The sequence below is a fragment of the Mus caroli genome, chromosome 7 (assembly GCF_900094665.2).
Source record: "Mus caroli chromosome 7, CAROLI_EIJ_v1.1, whole genome shotgun sequence".
NCBI classification, from domain to species: Eukaryota; Metazoa; Chordata; class Mammalia; order Rodentia; family Muridae; genus Mus; species Mus caroli.
Window position 1 is genome coordinate 141682310 of NC_034576.1, and position 18407 is coordinate 141700716.

Here is an 18407-nt window from a genome sequence, read left to right on the forward strand (position 1 = left end):
TAAAATGGTTACCCTCCCTTCTTTCCTCCCCTCTCTCCCTCCTTCCTTCCCTCCCCTCCCTCCCTCCGCACCTCCCTTCCTCCCTTCCCTCTTTCCTTCTTCCTTCATTCCCTCTTTCCTTCACGCTCCCACTCCTTCTCCCTCCTGAAGTGGGGACACCCTATCTCTTGAGGGCCATGGAACACAATGGAAGCCCAGGGACTTCTACAGACAAGCAAATGGGTGGTCAGCCTCTACCTTACCTTGGCTACCTGGTTCATTGCATAGCCTATGAATGAGACGAACTGTTTTTCCAAGTGGCTTGCCAATTGCCAACAGGTCTGGGGGGTGGAGACGGGAGAGAAAAGTCTCTTCAGGTGGGCTACAGACACCCTTGGAAGGCTTTTAGCAAAAGCCCCAAAAGACTTTGGGATAGCCAGGGTGCCCACTCACTGTCCCACAGGATGGTGGCCCGCAGCATGTTGTCCTGTATCAGTGTGGGCCACTGGTTGTCGACAATGCTCTCAACCCCTACCAGACTCAGAAGGATGGCCGTCTGGATGGGCTTCACCAAGGACCGCTGAGATGCGCTGTAGGGATCCGTGGGCTGGTACCAAGGGGCTGATAGTGCTCCCTCCATCCTCCCCTGCACCAGCTGCTAGCTAGACTGCATGTGTGGGCCAGGGCTTTTATAGTTCTGAATCTCGCCCACAAAAGTTAAATGTTATTTAAAGGGAAATAGCATTTTTAGGTATCGTCAAATCCCTTGAGTGGCAGCTCCCAGGCTGAGCATGGAGCCCACAGTAGGAGTTGGTACCGTTAGGTAGAAGGTGCTGGCAGTCCACCAGTCCCTGGGGTAAGCTATATTGCTCACAACACCCCCCTTCGCAATCCATAGGCTCCTGGTGACATGACAAGAACAGAAGGTACCTCTGGCCCTCTGAGCTTTCTATCGTCCGCTTCTGGCTGTGAGAGGACCTTGTCAAGTCCAATAGGATCATCATCTGGCATTCTGCAGGACACAGGCAGGCTCCTCAGTAGTCACCCACACCATTACCAGATCCCCGTGGGAGTTGCACTCTGACCCATCAACCTGATCCTTGAACTTTCAACAGGCTCTTTTCAGGCACCCACTGATCACACCCAGGAAACGGGAGCAAGCCTACTCAGGGCCACGTCTAATTCTTCCGAGCATAGAGAGCTCTGCTCCCCCATTACTTATGAAAGCTTGACTGTGCACATTAGAGGGCCTTGGAAGCTGACCAAGCTTATTACCAACCACCTCCTTGCTGTAGATGTGAGGGTTGTAAGATGGTCACGAGTGAGTACTTTGGGCTGAGTGGGTCACCCTAGACAGGAACGTTCACTGAAACAAGTGGCAGTGTGTGGTCCTGGTGTTGGACCTGCATGGGCACAGGGATGACCTGAGCTTTGGCGACTGTTCCTATAGGCAAAATGTCTACCCGTGCTTCTGATGATGAATGTCTACCTGTGGGGTTTTGCTCAATCTACTTGCATATGACTGGTGCATGCCCAGGGCTACCAGCTGACGGAATAGACCTGGTCAGCAGGGAAATAGACTGTGGCCATGGTGGGCACGGATGCCTTGGTGTGGAACCAGACAGTTTCTACATAACCATGCAAGGGGCCATATGCCTCACAAGGGAGAAAGTGACATCTCTGGGATCCAGGAAGGGCTTATCCATTGACTGGGCATGGTGGTTAGCTCTAAGCAGACCAACAAAAGCATCCTTCTACAGTTGGGAAAAGGACCTTGGAGAAACACAGACACACCAGTGGGTCTATGGCTGGGGGCGGAGATGACTGTGGACCACAAAGACCAGCACACTGCAACACTCCAAATGCCTGAACATTGAGCCTGCTGTGTGCCCTGTGTTATGGGTGCTGTGGCAGCATGGCCCCTCCTGGCAAGGTCAGCACACTGTACTCAGCATGTCCTGTGTCCCTGCTTTCTTTGATCTCTGAACTTAGCCTAGGTTACTTCCCACCTGTGGTGTCCTCTACTTGGCTTCTGAACACCCTTAGTCCCTGGTATGTCTGGGCACAGCATTTCCATGATCCCCCTGAGCCTGGTGTTAGTAGACACATCGAACAAGGCTCCTGAATGCCCATGCACAGACTGGGAAGGTCCTGCAGGGTTCTTCCAGCCTAGCTCTTTGAGGTGGCCCTTCACATCTGATGCTCATCTGTGGGAGTCTGGTAGATCTGAACAGGGGTCCTCTGCATATAAGGAGGTGCTGAGGGCAACCAGGAGGGTGAGTGACCCTGTGGCTGCCATGACCACTGTTGGAAATGGAGTGCGGGGCCAGTTTTCAGATAGACCACAGGCTAGGGGAGGGTGCTATGGCTTCCTGAAGCATTGCCCTGGACTCTGGATCAAGCAGCAGTGGCCCTGCTTTCCTCCCCGGGGATCCCATAGGTGCCTGCAGGCCCCGGATGGGGCTGCCAATAGGGGAGGGGACTCACCTTGCAGATTCATGGCGACCAGTCTTTCTATTTCCAGGTGGGACAGGAAGGTCTCCATTCCATAGAAGAAGAAGCCTCGGCAGCTGTCCAGTAGCTGTTCCCAGTCAGCCTGGCTACAGGGGGCGAAACCAGCCAGTGGGCATAACCACACGTCACCTGGCCTAGGGGAATGCACCTGCAACCCCTCCTTCCCGCAGGGACTGTCCCCGTGCCACCTGCACTAAACCCTTTCTTCTGCTGTGGGGCCCAAATTATGTTTGTTTTCCCGGTGTCCAGCTGGCCTCAGATGGACCCCCCCACCCCCACCCCCACTCCCAGGGATGGACTGGGCTAAGAAGAAACATGCATCTCATGCCAGTGGAGTTGGCTCTGCTAAGTACTATAGCACCTCCAATATGGGAGACAGGGGCTGGATATGGTCTTCGTCGCCAGCTCTGACCTCTGGGCTCCACCCCTAACCCTGCACAGGCTCACTCCTGTACCTCTATGCCTCTGTACCAACTGGCTTGGCTCCCCCCAGCTCCACGCCCATCCGCACTAAGAGACAGGGATGACAGAATGCATGCCCATAGGGGGCCAGTGTATGACTCTACCCTAGCAGTGCCTGGCACACCTCCTTATATGCAGAGGAGCCCTGTTCAGATCTCCAGACTCCCACAGATGAGCATGGCCTCAAAGGATTGGGCTAAAAGAACCCTGCAGAACCTTCCCAGTCTGAGCATGGACATTCAGGGGCCTTGTTCCTTCTGTGTGTCTTCTAACACCAGGCTCAGGGGGATCATGGAAATGCTGTGCCCAGACATACCCGGGACTAAAGGAGTGCCTTCTTTAGGAGGTTTGGCCTGAGGGGCTCTGAGGTTACCTGGGGCAGATCCTGTGTGGGAGAGTGACCCTGGGACTATGACAGCATCCTTTAGCTAGTGCTGTGCCCTGGGTTCGATGGGACAGACCTAGCCAGCAGGGAAGGTTTCTCGTCAGCTTTTGAAGACCCAGGACCCAACCTTGGAAAGTTGTGGTTTCCCAGGTACCCCATCCAACGTCCCGTAAACGAGTCTCGGTACTTTTCCAAGATTTCCTGGGTTATCTCGATAGGTCTCAGTAACTCTGCAGGAAGAATTGAAAGAGGCTGTGACGTCCATATCAAGGCATGGGGGATGGGCTCCTGTGCCACTGGGCTGGGACATAGGCTAGGGAGGAGTGAGTTTTAAGCACAGCTGGGAATCCTTTCCTCTTTGGTTAGAGGAGTTTGTAGAGAAGGATAAACAGTAGGAAGAGAAGGGGGGGGGGGGGGGGGGGGGGGGGGGGAAGGGAGAGGACAGGAAGAGTTGAGGGGAGGAGGAGGCCATGATAGTCAGCTTGTATTCGGATCCAAGGCTCCAAGGCCACTTGAGGTGATTTCCATACAGCCATGAGAGCAGCTGGCACCAGGCCTGGGTGGCCTTGGCCTGCCTGCCAGGAGTCTGTGTGACCTTCTTCTTACCTGTGCCCCGGGCTTCCTCGTAAGGGTCCACAACAACTGGGTCTGAGTCAAGGACAAACAGGAACCAAAGCAGAATTCTGGGGGCCGTAAGCACCCATCATCAAAGGATACACTTGATGGTGTCCGAGTCGATCAGGTTGCATTCCGGTGGGATGATCCGTGTCATGATGCTCTGTAACAGGATGGAGGTACCAACGCCTGGGTTCACCAGCGGGGCCTGCCTAAACTCAAGCTGAGAGGAGCAAGAGGTCTCTGGGCTCCCACCCGCCTACCTTCAGGGCCTTCTTTCCTGGAGTTTTCTTCTTTAAGTCCTTGCTCTTGACCTCCTTCTTCATACTGCCTTCTGTGGAGGACAAGGACAGGTATGGAGCATCAGCAGGGACACAAGACTGCAAAGGCACTAGGTACTGCTCAGTTGCTCAGGTACTGCTTTGAATTTTGTGAATCTGATGCGGTGCAAACAATTGATTTTAAGTTTTGTCGTGTCAAAACACAAAGCTTTGTGGGCCCAAGGAAATCTCCCGAGGAAAGACAGCCCCCAAGACTTACAGGCGCCCATTTCTGACCATATTCCGCACAGGAACTCACCAGATATTTGCACCCCTGATGGTTACAGGGTCTCTGCACAGACTTAAGAGCCTGTGTCTTTTCTATCCTGAGCTGCCCCCAGTGGGCAGGTCTTTCTGGTTTCATGTGAATAGCTCCATGCTCCACTGGGGTCATCTTCCTCCTTCTCCACCCCGCGTTATACTCTCCAGGGTGCGACTTCCACAGGGAATGGGAGCTGAGGCACAGGCATGGCTCTCTGCCATTCCCACTTTGCCACAGACGCTTTTCGGGGACACACTAGGAAGGCACTTGGTTCTGATGGACTGTCTATCAGAGTCAGAGCTGACCTCACACAGACCCTCAGCTACCTTGCACTTACGGAGGCCTCTTTCCTCACCAAGTAGCCACCTACTTGCTTTCTAAGTGGAAATCAATTTGTATCTTCCAGAGTCTTAGGAAATGAAGGCATCTGCTCTGTGCCCTCTTTGGAGTCTTTGTCTGGGCACAGCCTCCTCAGTGCTGAAATGTTCCCATCTATCCAAGTGGGTGTTCAAATGACCATCAAGTGACTGCTTAGTTGTGGGGAGCAGAGGAAGGCCTAGTGAATGTGTGCTGTTGACAGGGGTGTGGACATGTCAAGCATCGTAGCCTCAGACCCATGGGAAAGTGACAAACTCCACCCCACACGCCAAAGCTCAGAGGGAAACAGCAATGCTGGTGTTGTGTAAAGAAAATGTCCACCATGGCTTTCCCCCTCCGGTTCTTCACAGAAGACTGCTCCCTGACACAGGCGACTCCTACAGAGATTAGCTAACGTGTTTATCTCTACATAATAATTTTGTCACTTTGCTTATCTATATGTAATAACCCCACTTCCTTGGCCAGCTTTATACAATAATCCTGCCTCTTTTTCAACCGTATATAATAAACATGCTGAGCTTCCAGAGTTCTGTGGCTTCTCCATCAGAGAGCCTAGTCTACCCAATCCCAGCTTCCCTCCCTCCCTCCCTCCCTCCCTCCCCCGCTCTCCTGCTCCTTCTCTCCCTTCTCTCCCCCTGCTCTTCTCTCTCTGTATATATGTGCATCATCATTTCTTCACTCCCTCACTACCTGCAGTCAGACCAAGTCTCTACAACTGTGAAAGAACATGACCCGGAGTGTTTCAGTTCCATGGCTTCCAGGTTTGGGCTGTCAAGGGGAGGGGCACAATCTGAGAGTTTTTATGTCTACACGTGCCTTTGCAATCTTATGTAAAGGCCTAGGGGAGGGAGCATGGGTTGCCTGTGCACCAGCGTGTAGCTTTTTATGATTGCCCCCCAACTGTTTCCCCAGTGTTTTCCTGTGTGCTGCCCTCCCATCAACACCAGCGTTCCTAGCAACAGTGGGCAAAGCACGTGCCTCTCCATCTTCTCTCCCTCCCATCAACACCAGCGTTCCTAGCAACAGCGGGCAAAGCACGTGCCTCTCCATCTTCTCTGCTACTGGAAACCGTGAGCCTCTTAATTTAATTATTTCTTTAAAATGTTCGATTCAGCCATTCATCTCTTACTTGGATTAGCAAACACAGTTGGGACATGGTAGGCGTGAACACACGCACCATGGACTGGCGGAGCCAAGCCCGCCAAACGGTCACGCCACACATTCCCCTGTCAGGCATTTGACAAAGTTACCTCGACCCTTAGCCACTCTCAGAACACATGGCACGGCATCGGCCACATCACCATGTCACTCAAAATCAAAACCTTTTTTCACCAGCTCGAATTTTGTGCCCTTGGTCAGCAACTCCCTGCTGCCAGCCCCTGCCTTCTTTTCTAAGGTTATGAGGAGTTGAACCGTCTAAGATCCCCAGTGTATGCTTGCTGTCTGTGCCTGGCACGATGTCCTCCAGGCTCATCCACGCTCTCTTAAAGCCAGACTTCCTTCTTTCCTGTGGCTGAATGTGCTCTCTTGTGTGGATCCATCTTTTGTAACCATTTGCTCCAGTGATGGCTACTTGGGCTGCTGTGAATGGGAATGCCACAGACATGGGAGAACTGGCTGGTTCCCTTTCCTCGGATGGACACCCACTGCGTATACTCATCATGCCAAAATGGCTCATCCATTGACCACCAGTCCTCATCCTTCACACCAGCCCGCTTAACAGCAGCCACTCTAGCTGCTGGAGTAGATGGGTGTGGAATTTCAGCGCATGCCTGTATGCCTCCGACCATCAACTCCCCTCCCTCGCTGCTGATCTAAGGTGAACTCTGGGGCTTGGGTCGTACTTAGTTGCTTGCTCCAGGGTTTAGTGTACATTATGTCACAGTCTCTTTTTAAGTGATACTATGTTGCAGCGCACACAGCATGGGCGCCCTGCACAGTCGGCATCATTCCTCCCAGCAGCACTTGCTCTGGTCTTGTCCTACACATTATCAAATCCCACAGCATTGCTATTATTTTCTTTCACTCAAGTTTTTGCTCAAAATAGATTTTTTTTTTTAAAAAGAAAAAAAAATTTTTTTTTTTTTAAATTATCACAGCCTTGCTTCATGGCTGCTTGGTTCTTACCCTGGTCTTTGGATTGCTTGCCGCACCTCTGCTGGCCTCCTGTGGTCTGCTGTAGGCCTTTTAAAGCATTTACTCATCACTTCTTGCTATGCTGTTTCTGAACTCATCTTTCCCTCTAGGCTCCTAGCTCCATGTCAGGAATAGCCTCTTGGGCTGTTCCTGCTGTTCCTGCTGTTCCTGCCCATGCTTGAGCCACAAAACTCTAAGAGGCACCCTGGGTCAGTGTGGGACTCACTCTGTGTCTCCCTTCTCTTGGGGTGCGTGTGTGTGCCACTACCCTGGGTTGGCTGGTACCTTGTTTCCTCTTCTCTGCCCAGTTTCTTGTCATTGTGGTCGGAAGGAGGAACGTGGCTCTTCCTATTTTATCTGGAGGGGCAGTGGAAGCACAGGCTACTTGATTTAACTTGGTACTTACTGAGCACTGAATGGTTTTCCCGTCCTGCAGTCCTGGTTTTAGAACCCAGAGCCTTGTGTGTGCTGGGCACATGCTCTACTACTGAGTTGTATTTTCAGCTCTACTTCGGTATTTATTGGTGTACGACATGGATTCTGAAGTGTCAGTACGCCCCTGTTGTGGATTTGGTTTATTGCTTATTTTATGTTAATTGGGTTCCCAAATTTCATGGAAACTGGCACGTTTGCATGTGAGACACTGATGGTCCCTACACCAACCAGCTGGTTCTAACTGGTAAATAAAGTTGCCTGCGGGGGCAGCGAGACAGAGGGGGACTTTGAGATTCCCAGGAAAGGACCACCATGGGGGAAGAGGAGAAATACCATTGCCAAGAAAGGAGAAGACACTGCCCGGCCTTAGGAGGGCCTCCTCTATACTGCATGACACTTTCAGGACAGGGATGGATAAAGTCCCAGGGATCAGAAGCTAGAATTAGAGCTGCAGGCTTAGCTCAAGCCCCATAGGGCATCCAGTTCATGTCAGCCAGGATTGAATCCCTGCTAGAGACAGGGTTGTGTAAGGCAGAGAGACCTAGACACTAATGACATGTAAGAGTCAGGGATCATAGCCCATAAGGGCTACAGGTCTGGGTTCACGGTGGCCACGATAGAATATAGATTTTAATAAGTAATAATTCAGGAATATTGGAGGGGAGAGTGTGTTAGCTGCAGGGAGGTTTGGAAGTGCCCAACCATTGTGCTGTTTAAGGCATATTAAAATAGAAGGCTGTGTGTGTGTGTGTGTGTGTGTGTGTCAGTGTTTCATTTGTGAACCCAAAACATTTGGGCTGGTAGTGAGGAGTGTGTGTGCATCTGCCGGGGAGTTTAGAGCAGAGTAGCAATACTCCTGCTTCATGCCCCAGGAGCAGTTTGGAGGACTTTGGCAGAGTGGACCATCCTGCAGTCTCATAGGTGCCTAACTCGAGGGCCCACCTTGTCTCGCTGCCCCACAACATTGAGCCAAGTGAGTCTGGGTGTCAGGTCTTTCGCACAGTGGGATTTTTCTTTGCTATGGCATCAGCACCCATGAAACATGGGTTAGAGCAGGCTTTCTGTTCACAGCGCACGGTGTCTATTCTGGAAGTGATTTTGAATGGGTAAGGGCCAAGGGAGACGTGAAAACGCTTGGCAATGGTTTTCAGTGTTGGGTATGGAACCCAGGACCTTGTGCATGCGAGTCAAGCTCTCCAACCTGGGCTACACCCCCCCCCCCCAGTGCCTCACTCATTACTTTTTTGATGGGAGTTAACAATATTTTATCTGAAAAGTAATTTAAAATTTTCCATTTTAAAATTAAGTGCTCCTGTGGCTAAGGCGCCGCTACTCACCTCGCTCCTCCTTATGGAGACGGTTCCACAGTGTCTGGAGAGAGAAATCTCGTGACAGGGAGGTGACCTCATTGAACATGGAGAGCCCCTCCAGGGGCAACTCTAGGAGGAACGTGTCCACAATCAGGATCAGGTACTCAGGGTCAGGCTGCCCTGTGGAACGGAAGTGGCAGCAGCTCAGACACAGGAGAGACCAGCTCTGAAGACGGGACAGACTTAGGGCTTCAGCTTCGTCACTCCAAGCCCTGACTTTGTGGCTAGATGACTGGCCTGGTGGCTGCTGTCCCGGGCATGAAGATATGAGGGAAGACTATGTCCCCAGCTCAGCTTGTAGAGGCATGGCTGCATTGGCCCCTGATGTGCTAGGGTCCCTGAGGTAGCCACTGTTTTTGATGGTGAGATCAAGTTTATGACAGAGTCACTAAGTAGTGGTACACCTTATAGGACACCACATCTTAAGCTATCAAGGCAATCTGCAGTTCTTGGGGTGTTTGCTGCATCTGGCTCATGGTAATTTGGCCAACTCAACTTGTGAGAAAAAGCTTGGGGCTTTTTTTTTTTTTTGGCTGGGGGGGGGTATGGCAGAGGAGGGGAGCAAGCAGCCATTCCCTTTGCCATCTGTCAGTTCTTAGTGGCAATCGAAAAGGAGACAAAATTCAACATAGGAAATTGCCTTTTAAAGGAGTCAGTCGTTAGTAAAATCAGAGAAGCTAGCCAAGAGACAGGATGGGCCCGCACTTGACCTTCCTGCCTGGGGAGTCACACAGTGAGAGCATCCTCCCAGTCTTCCCAGTCCAAATGAAAACAGCAGGGGTTGTGCTAAAAGTACCCCACAGACAAGGCTGCCAGCAGAGACCACATATGGGTGGCAGGTGGATGAGACAGAGCCCTCTCCCATGGCTACCTCTGGTGAACTCCCCAACGCAGGGCAACCATGCTCATCATTCCTAGAAGGACCAGCAGACTGTCATCTGGCCAGGACAGTGAGAGCTGGGTGTATAACACACTGCTCTTTCTTCAGGGCACTGTGGGCCAGGAACTGATAATTTGCCCAGAAAGGGCAGCATGGATCCACTGTTTGATAATGCTCCTCAGAGAGCTGTCAGTCTCAGTGCCCAGAACCTTCTAGGGCAGTGTTTTTCAGCTTGTGAGTCACAACCCCTTTTGCAGGGGTTGGACAACCGGTTCACAGGGGTTGCCTAAGACCACTGGAAAACACATTAACATAACAACTCATAACGCCAGCAAAATTATAGTTATGAAGTAGCAATGAAACTAATTTTAGGTTGCGGAGTCATCACCACATGAGGAACATTAGGAAGGCCGAGAACCCCTCTCCTAGGGCCTTCCGCCCAGCCTGGGGTGATTTTGTTCTAGGAGACCACAAGGAGAGGAACCTTGGGTCCTGTGTAGCATGCCCAGGTAGGACTTGTTTGAGCATGGAACCTGTAACTCCTGACCCACCCAGGCTTTCCGTGATGGGAGGGTGAGTGTCACCACAGGGTCCTGAAGTAGCGGCAGTGGCCTTTGGGTCTGTCTGTCCCTGCCACTTACCTGAAGAGAGAGAGACTTTCCTTTCCTTCTCTCTGCCTTTATTTTTCCCTGCATCACCCACAGCTGTTGGCATCTGATTTCTGAAATTCAGAGTGACTGTGTTCAGGCTTTAGGAAACATAGGGAAACACTCACAGACCAGGCTGAGAAGCACCACGCAGCCTAGTCCTTGCTTGGCCATTGCTGCTTTCTATGTAAACCAGGCTGGCCTCAAACTCAGACACCTTCCTGCCTCCTGTGTGCTGGGATTAGAGTCCTGTGCTACCACACCCAGCTGTCACTCAGGGCCATCTCTGCATCTGACACACAGTGTCAACAGAAGGGGACCTCGGGATGTCCTCATGCTGCTGGGGAAGAGTGCCTAGCTCGACCATCACCTGCCTGCTTTTCTCCCAAAATGAGTGCCAAGAGGCTGATCCCTGGGCCTTGCTAGTTAGTTCTCACGCATCAGACTCAGATCAGGGAGGTCGGTGGGGCAGGGGCAGCAGCAGCAGTCAGACTCCTGCCTATAAAACACACAAAAGAGCTAGGCGCTTATGCCTGTCCTGGGTAGGGCCACAACACGCAGAGACAAGTTTCCACATGGAGGGAAAGCTCAGAAACCAGCCCTGGATGTCTGCCCATCACATCTGGCTACTTAGCTCAGATGGGTGCTTTCCTGTCTCCAGATGTGAGGTGTGATCTGGCCTTCAGCTATACCCAGCTGGCCTGGCCTGTGGGTGACAGGAAGACCCTGGTTACTTTGGGGCTCATAGCCCCATGTACAACAGCCTCTGGCTCCTTCTATTACTAGCTTCAGCTGGTGACAGCTGCCCATCACCCGGTGTGAGGAAGATGGCTGCCCCCCACACCCGGGAGCCTTCAGAGGAAATGACAAGCTGATACCTGCTTTCTGGGAAGGTGAACTGGGGGATGATGGGCTTCAGATAGTCCTCCATGTGCTCCAGGATGCTGCTGAGACTCTGAGTGCACAGGGCTTGCTCCTTAACAGGCAAGATATGTTTCTGTCTTAACCCGAATCATAGCTTGTGGTCCAGTGGTGTCTGGATATGACTTGTACTCAATTGGGAAACAAGTTAGGAAGACCCCCTGGAAATCATTCAGCTCCAGCCCTTCCACAAAGAGCACTGGCATGCTCTCGCTTTCCCCAGCACAATGCTCCCAGTGGTTTTCCGGGAACTATCTTGACATCTCATCCCTGTCCCTGTCCCTGTCCTCTGATGACACTGAGGAATGCCCTGCTGATAGGGATAGGCCCAGGACAGGTAAACCTATGCTCTGCAGAGAAGAGGTAGCCAGACCCCCCCCCCTGGGGTCACATTCAATCCAAGGACTCAGAAGAGCTCCCCACCTTTCACAGGGCTTCCCCTTCCTCCTCTTGAGTTCTAGGCCCATTCCCCGGGCCCAATCCAACCTTGGAGTCTTGGTTTTCCCTGGGATGGGCTGCAGTCTACAATATGGCTTAGAGTCTCAGGCCTCAAGTGCTTAGGTTCGGGGTCATAATTTGGCTGTGTACCTTGACCCGTGTCTGCCTCTGGAACCACTGGATACTCGTCAACAGGTCAGAGATGGCAGTTGGACTCGTAGCCACCCGAGTTACCTTGCAATAACCTGTCAAAATACACCCGAGGCCTTTACAGGGCTCAGAGCAGGGCTACTGGAGTCGTGTGGGCAGATGGAGACCCTTGTGAGGGTCTTTAACATTGATGTCTCAGAGGTGAGACATGTGATGGGAAGGTCTTCTGGGCACATGGAGTTCCCCCATTCTTCTCTGGGAACATGAGGGCTACTACTCAGAAAGTTCTGGCAGAGGCAAACACAGTGGTGATTGACAGAAGGAGTTCTGGGGAGGCACGGTTCCTCTGGATCCCTTAGAAGAATGTGGGGCCTCTATTTTCTCTTGTCTCCTGGGTTCAGTCTCCCTTCCTCTCCCCTGCTCTGTGGCAAGGATTTCTCCCACCCACTGCAACCCATCTGGAGTCGATGGGAGGAGCCCCTGCTTGTACCCAAGCTTACCGCCCACGGTTATCAGTTTCCCCTTGGGTGAAGGCATGGTCTTTGGTCTCTCAAAGGCAGCACCATACAGACAAGACCTGCAGGCAGAGCAGAGGTCACAGGCCCATTCCCAGGGGAGGTGAACAGGCAAGCACAGAGGACTCAGGAGCCTAGCGGGCCAGTCTGCAGTCGGCACCCAAACAGGTGCCTTTCAATGTTTATTTTGGCAGACAGAGGCCGAGGAAGCAGTCTGTATAACCGAAGTAAGAGGGAAATTACAGAAGGTCCAGTAGTGCAGGCCTAGCCAGATCTATCTAACAGAGAGACCCTGTGTGAGTGCAGATCAGAGCTCCTTCCTCCCAACACATCGTCATCATGGAAACCCATCCCGGTCTTTTCCGGGAGGGTCAGAAGAGGGCTTCCCTTTGTCTCTGGATTGAGCGAGTGCCCATGCCTGTCAAGTGGACTAGCTGAGTCTGCCAAGTATGCTTTCCAGATGGCCCAGTTGGCCTCAGGCTAGGGGCAGAGGTGTGGTAAGCTTGCTTTGCCCATGCCTCCTGGCCGGGCTTTCTCAACAGGGTGGAGATTTACAATGGTAGGAGGGGAAAGCCTCACCTGTCCTGTGAATGCTGCAGAAAGATGATCCGGAACATGGGTGGGATCTCATTCAGGATGTTGAAATGCTGCTCTGTGACACAGAGGCTCTGCCATGCCTGTGTGTGACAGGGGATGGTCACTCAGAACGGCCACTGCTCTCCCCCAGGTGTCTGGGCTGTGGAATGCATCAGTACCACAAGGGGGCAGCAGAGGAATGAGAAATTCACTGGCTCCTCAAATTGCCCAGCGCTGCCTACTTGCGGATGCAGTTCCCAGAAACTCTAAATAGCATCTCTTCAAGGTCCTTACTGCCTCCTTGAGCCTAGCTAAGGGCTTCCACTTAGCCCTGAGGATGCAGGCTGCAGACCTAGCTTGAGGTCACTTTACCCAGACCCCCAGTTCTCCTGCTTCCTGTGAGTGAGTACTCCTAGAGGATGCACACCTCAGGGTCCCCACCGCCCACAGCAGGCAGCCAGCGTGGGCCCTGAGGGGTACCCCCAGATCTCCTGTGCGAGTTGCTTATTGCGCATGGCTTCAAGACAGAGCTTTGGGTTTGCAAAAAATGAAACGATGTCTTAGAAAACTTTTATCAAAGAATAAGAAATAGAGAGAGCCACATAAAGCCTACGTGAGGCGCCAAGCAGACTCTTCACAATGGCCGTACCCATATGGCAGGTGAAGAGACGGGTCATGTTGTTACCACATGGGGGCTGTGAATGGACTTTATTGGTGGTGGCTTGCTTCTTGCCTAGCCGCTGGCCACCTCAGTGTGTGGGTAGCCTCATCACACTGGTTCATACAGAAGCTAGTTCTCCTTGCTTCAGTGTGTTTTGTTGTGTGGGTGTACCGATGCGATGTACTGTCTTCTCTGGCTGATTTCTCTGGCCTGACTTCATAGGGACCTGTGGAGGCTTATGGGAGTTTAAATAAGGATGACCCATCCCGCAGGCTCATATATTTGATCCCCATGTGGTAGGATTAGGAGGTGTGGCCTTGCTGGAGGAGTGTGTCTTGGGGTGGGCGGGATTTGGGGTTTCAAAAACCTATAGACCTTCTCAGTAAGCTCTTGGCTACTTCTCTGGTGTCATGGCTGCCTGCTGCCAGACGCCACTGGCTCTTTACCGGACTTCACCAAGACCTCGACTCCCTTAGGGCAAGTAGTGGAAAAGAACTACAATTCTTTCAGCCTTCTTGTGCCTGTACCCATGGCATATGAGATTCACAGAGATGGATAGGTCTTCTAGCACCACTCGGCTAGTGGTGGCAGGGTGTGTATCACTTAGAGACTGCCCTTTTAGCACTCCGTGAGCCAGCTCAGAGGCCTATCTAGGTCACAGGAGTGTGTGTTCACCCGGCCCATTACCCTGAAAGAGGAGGCCAGCTTCTGCTCTATATTGGCAAACAGGCTGGTGGACATCTTGTCTTGTTGCCTGAGTCGCTGGTGGAGCTGCAGCAGGGCCGCCAGCTGTGAGCTGCCCGTGTTTTTCGTGGCCGTGAGCAGAACCTTCCGCATCTTCTCTGAGGTTGAACAGCTCTGAAGCAGGGCAGAGAAGAGTGGTGTGTGCCGTGTGGGAGGGTGGCAGAGGACAACTGAGCCGGGAGTGGCCATCTAGGAGTCTGTGTGTCACCCTCCGCTGGGCCTCTGTCGGACCAGGTGTCAGTGCTATGCCAGCCCTTTCTCTGGAGTCTCAGTATGTCCCATCATAGAGACTCGGTGTGTGAGTGAGTGTGTGTGTGTGTGTGTGTGTATGTGTGTGTGTGTGGGGGGGGAGATGGTGGTGAGTACAGCATGTGTCCACTGAGCTACAAGAACAGTTACATGGCTGGCTTCTATTACTTAAGGACTAGCTTGGCCTAAGGCTCAGAGAACAGGGAGGATCTCTTCTTCTTTCAACCACAGGACCACCCCATCTTGTCTAGTGGACAGCAACAGGGCTGGATGGTGCCAAGGCACTCCTACCCCTGGGGTGACAGGCAGTCAAGGGCCCTTTTGGAGATGGGCAGAGGAGGTCTATACCTGTGACAGTGTTAGGAACTGGCAGGTGGTGATGGGATCCAGGATGCCAATGCATTCCACCATCTCTATGCTGGCAGAGGCCACGATGTCCAGAAGGTTGTTGCTCAGGGAAGTCTGTATACACTGCAGCAATACCTCCGATGTCTGAGCCAGGAACCCCCTTGCCAGCACCATCCTCTTCTGTGGGCAGTGCAAAGCTCAAGCTAAGGTGGGCTCTCCAGGCGGAAGCCACCAGGGGACAGGTAGAGAATGCTGCATACCTTCAGACCCTCAGCCTTTCGGCTTTGCTCCTTGGGGGCTTCCTTGAAGACTGCCGAGTTCCTGGAGGAGGTCTCTACACTCCTTTCCTCTGTGTCTGTCTCCAGCGATCTCAGGCTATCCTTCTTAGTGCCTACCTACAGGGCATACCACACGATAGAAGGTGTTTGTGGATTCCTGCTTGGCTGGCAGGGAAAACACAGATGCCAGGGATGGGAAAGATGGTAAGGATCAGTGTGGGTCCTTCAGGTTGTAAGTGATCATGTAATATCGATCACAGGTCATGTGCTTGTGGGGTCAACAGTGTTACCAATGTGGTGGGAAGAGGCAGACAATCTCTTAATGGCTGCACACAAAGTGGGAGAAAAACTAGTTCTACACAGATGGCCTGGGGACCCCAGCAAAGCTGACATCTGGGGAAGCCACCACTGATACACTTTGCCAAGTGTGTCAGTGCTACCAAGACCAGGTCCTGTCCACCAGCAGCCTTTACCGAACCCTAAGGACAGAAATCATCTGTGAGAACAGGCTAGTACTCAGGAGCAGAAGGTGTCTGTGACAATACAGCACCCCCAAAGTCAGACCAAAACCATAGAGCCATCGAGCCAACCAGGGAAGAAATCTCACAGCGGGATGTGGGAAACACATCAACAAACTCAAGAGGATGAGAGCCCTACACATTCAACTTAGGAACCTTCACAGAAACGGGCCAAGAGGAAAGATCCCATCTGGAAAACAAGAAGGAAGCTTGGAAGAGAGATGGAGAGCTTTGGTGTCAGGAAGCCAGCTGCACAGCAGCAAACAGGCCACACCTAAGGAACAAACATGGAGGCACTCTGGGGCCTGGAAAGAGGCAGGTGTGTCTCCTGGAGCCTCCTGAACTCCACACAGGGGTCCCTGCATGTTTAGAGACAGCTGTTCCTCACCATCTTGAAAGACCCTAACTGTTGGGAGCTATTAAGACAACTCTTGATCTCTAAATTGGGCCTCTCCCCACGAGAAGAAAAAGGGGTCAAAAGCGGGCCACCAACACATGGATTCTGGAACAACCACGGGATGTTCTAGCCCTAAGTCATCGCTGATGTCCTGACCACACCCTGATACCACCAAGTTCCTGCTTCCCCTTGTAGCTGCCAAAAGAAAGAATTTCTATTGCCCCCCTCCCATAAGTACTTCTCCTTTTGCTTGTATTGCCCTACCCCTCCTACTGATAAGTATCTGTACTTCCCCTTTTGCTTGTGCATTTAAGCCTTGGGCCTTTGTCTATACATTTGGGGCTTTGATGCATTCCAGAACGTTCCGTTCCGTTATTCGCACAAGACCCTCGTCCCTCTCTACCCCCTATTGGTTCTTAGGAGGAGGTCCCCTCGAGACCCTTGAATAACTGGACCTGCTGGACGGGTCACCTAACTGAGGACAGACAGGAAGGGTTCGTGCTTCTGGGTGGAAAGTCCCTGACTCTGCTACCTGTGCAGATGCTACAAACACCTGCTCACCAAGGGCCCCAGCCCCATCTGCTCAGCTGGCGTGGGTCTTCCTGCTCTCCTGCTGTCTACAGCCTGGGAACTGAGCCCAGGGTTTCAGAGCTGGCTGGCTGGGAGCTTCCCTGGGTTTTGAGTCCTGGGTTGCTACTGTGGAATGTGAGGGTTTCTATGGGAGCTTGTCTGCTAGGCTTCAATTCCAGTTCATGTTCATGGAAGCTGGCACCATCTTGGGGGTAGAAGTACCTCTGTTTAGGCTCTTAGGATGGGAACTCAGAGACAGACAGGCTTGCAGGAGCTGTTGCTAGGGATATGAGTTCGGTCGCTGCTTCTGTCAGAGAACCCCAACCCTAGAGTAAGGTGGGCCTGATTGGAGCAGAGAAGAAGGTGATATTTTCCCTTCTTTGAGATTTCCAAGGCTGTGTGGTATGTAAGAGGGTCACAGAGGCAGAGGCCACTCATCCCGGTATATCTTAGGATCAAGGTCAACACGCCCAGGGACCTGTGCACAACCAGACACAAGTGACCAAGACAGAGAGATGCTGGGGCCAGACCCTCCCTAGTTGAATTGGTGAAACACCTCTGACATCCCAACTCCACAGCTGAGGTGGAGAAATCGGGGAGCAGATTGCAGTAGGAAGAAGGGTCACCTACCAAGAGTTCCTCCTCCCAGCAGAAGGAAGGGTACACCGGGTCTGTCTGCACGTACAGCAGATGGAGAACCTTCCCAGCCAGGATCAGGAGCTGGGCACGGATGTCAATGCAGCCCACACACAGTGGCTGCAGACTCTCCAGCTGTGTTAGCACCAAGTGAGGCAGGGTCCTCTTCAGGAAGAACCATTGCTTTGGGAAGACAAGGAGGTGTGTCACCACCAATGGCTCTCATGTGACCTCCGCCCAGTCACCCAGAGATCTCAGATAACTTCCTAGCAGAGAACATCTGGGTACTTTGAAAGGACTGTCCTTTCTCTGCACAGTCCTGGGTGGTAAGCATGAGAGGGTGAGTGTAGGACTTAGACATTGGGAAGACCATATAAGGCATCTGCTCTGACTATAAAGGAGAGCTCAGTGATAGAGGTCAATAGCAGGATTCATTTATGTTCACCTTGACTTGTCTCATGGCATTTAAGAGAATGGGAAAGTGCTGGGGCTATAGCTAAGCTGGTGGAGCACTTGCCTAGGGGTCTATCCTAGGACTGCAAAAGAAGTAAGAAAAAAGGAAGGAAGGAAGGAAAAAAAGAGGGAAGGAAGGAAAGAAGGAGGGAAGGAAGGAAAGAAGGAATGGAGGAAGGAAGGAAGGGAGGGAGGGACACAGAGAGAGAGACAGAGACAGAGACAGAGACAGAGATATATAGAGAGACAGAGAGACAGAGAGTATAAGAAGGGTTTTCTTCCTAACAGGTAGTCAGTTGCTCAACTTGTTCTGCTTGCAGAACTGGGAGGAAGTGGGGTGCAGTGGGGTAGGGGGGTGGGGAGGGATGTCCAGGCAAGTGCTCTGAGATAATGCAATTGACTGTTTCCAGCCATTTTTCATGAATGGAGTAGTAACCCCAAGGCCTGGGAACGGGAGCTTTAAGCCTACACAGGAAGCCCCTTCATTATTAGTTAAGTCCTCTTGGTGACCAGACCGTGCCTATCTGCACCAAGCTGTGGAAGTGGTCAAGAGCTGCCATGGCATGTGGT

At 52.2% G+C, this 18407-nt stretch overlaps 1 protein-coding gene across 2 annotated transcripts in view; it reads right to left on the reverse strand.

Annotated features, from left to right (window-relative positions):
- Positions 1 to 18407, reverse strand: part of Cfap46 (cilia and flagella associated protein 46) — an 84355-nt gene that overhangs the window by 2009 nt on the left and 63939 nt on the right. For both annotated transcript variants that reach the window (XM_029480136.1, XM_021167336.2), the window contains 18 exons: positions 17379 to 17567; positions 15246 to 15380; positions 14986 to 15165; positions 14332 to 14502; positions 12987 to 13084; positions 12393 to 12469; positions 11893 to 11987; positions 11262 to 11359; positions 10378 to 10457; positions 8824 to 8976; positions 4219 to 4289; positions 4058 to 4118; positions 3947 to 3982; positions 3468 to 3570; positions 2467 to 2579; positions 910 to 991; positions 433 to 569; positions 243 to 320 (listed from right to left, as the gene is read on the reverse strand). In XM_029480136.1, the coding sequence (XP_029335996.1) occupies positions 243 to 320; positions 433 to 569; positions 910 to 991; positions 2467 to 2579; positions 3468 to 3570; positions 3947 to 3982; positions 4058 to 4118; positions 4219 to 4289; positions 8824 to 8976; positions 10378 to 10457; positions 11262 to 11359; positions 11893 to 11987; positions 12393 to 12469; positions 12987 to 13084; positions 14332 to 14502; positions 14986 to 15165; positions 15246 to 15380; positions 17379 to 17567 (1957 nt within the window). The remainder of the gene's footprint in view (positions 1 to 242; positions 321 to 432; positions 570 to 909; positions 992 to 2466; positions 2580 to 3467; positions 3571 to 3946; positions 3983 to 4057; positions 4119 to 4218; positions 4290 to 8823; positions 8977 to 10377; positions 10458 to 11261; positions 11360 to 11892; positions 11988 to 12392; positions 12470 to 12986; positions 13085 to 14331; positions 14503 to 14985; positions 15166 to 15245; positions 15381 to 17378; positions 17568 to 18407) is intronic.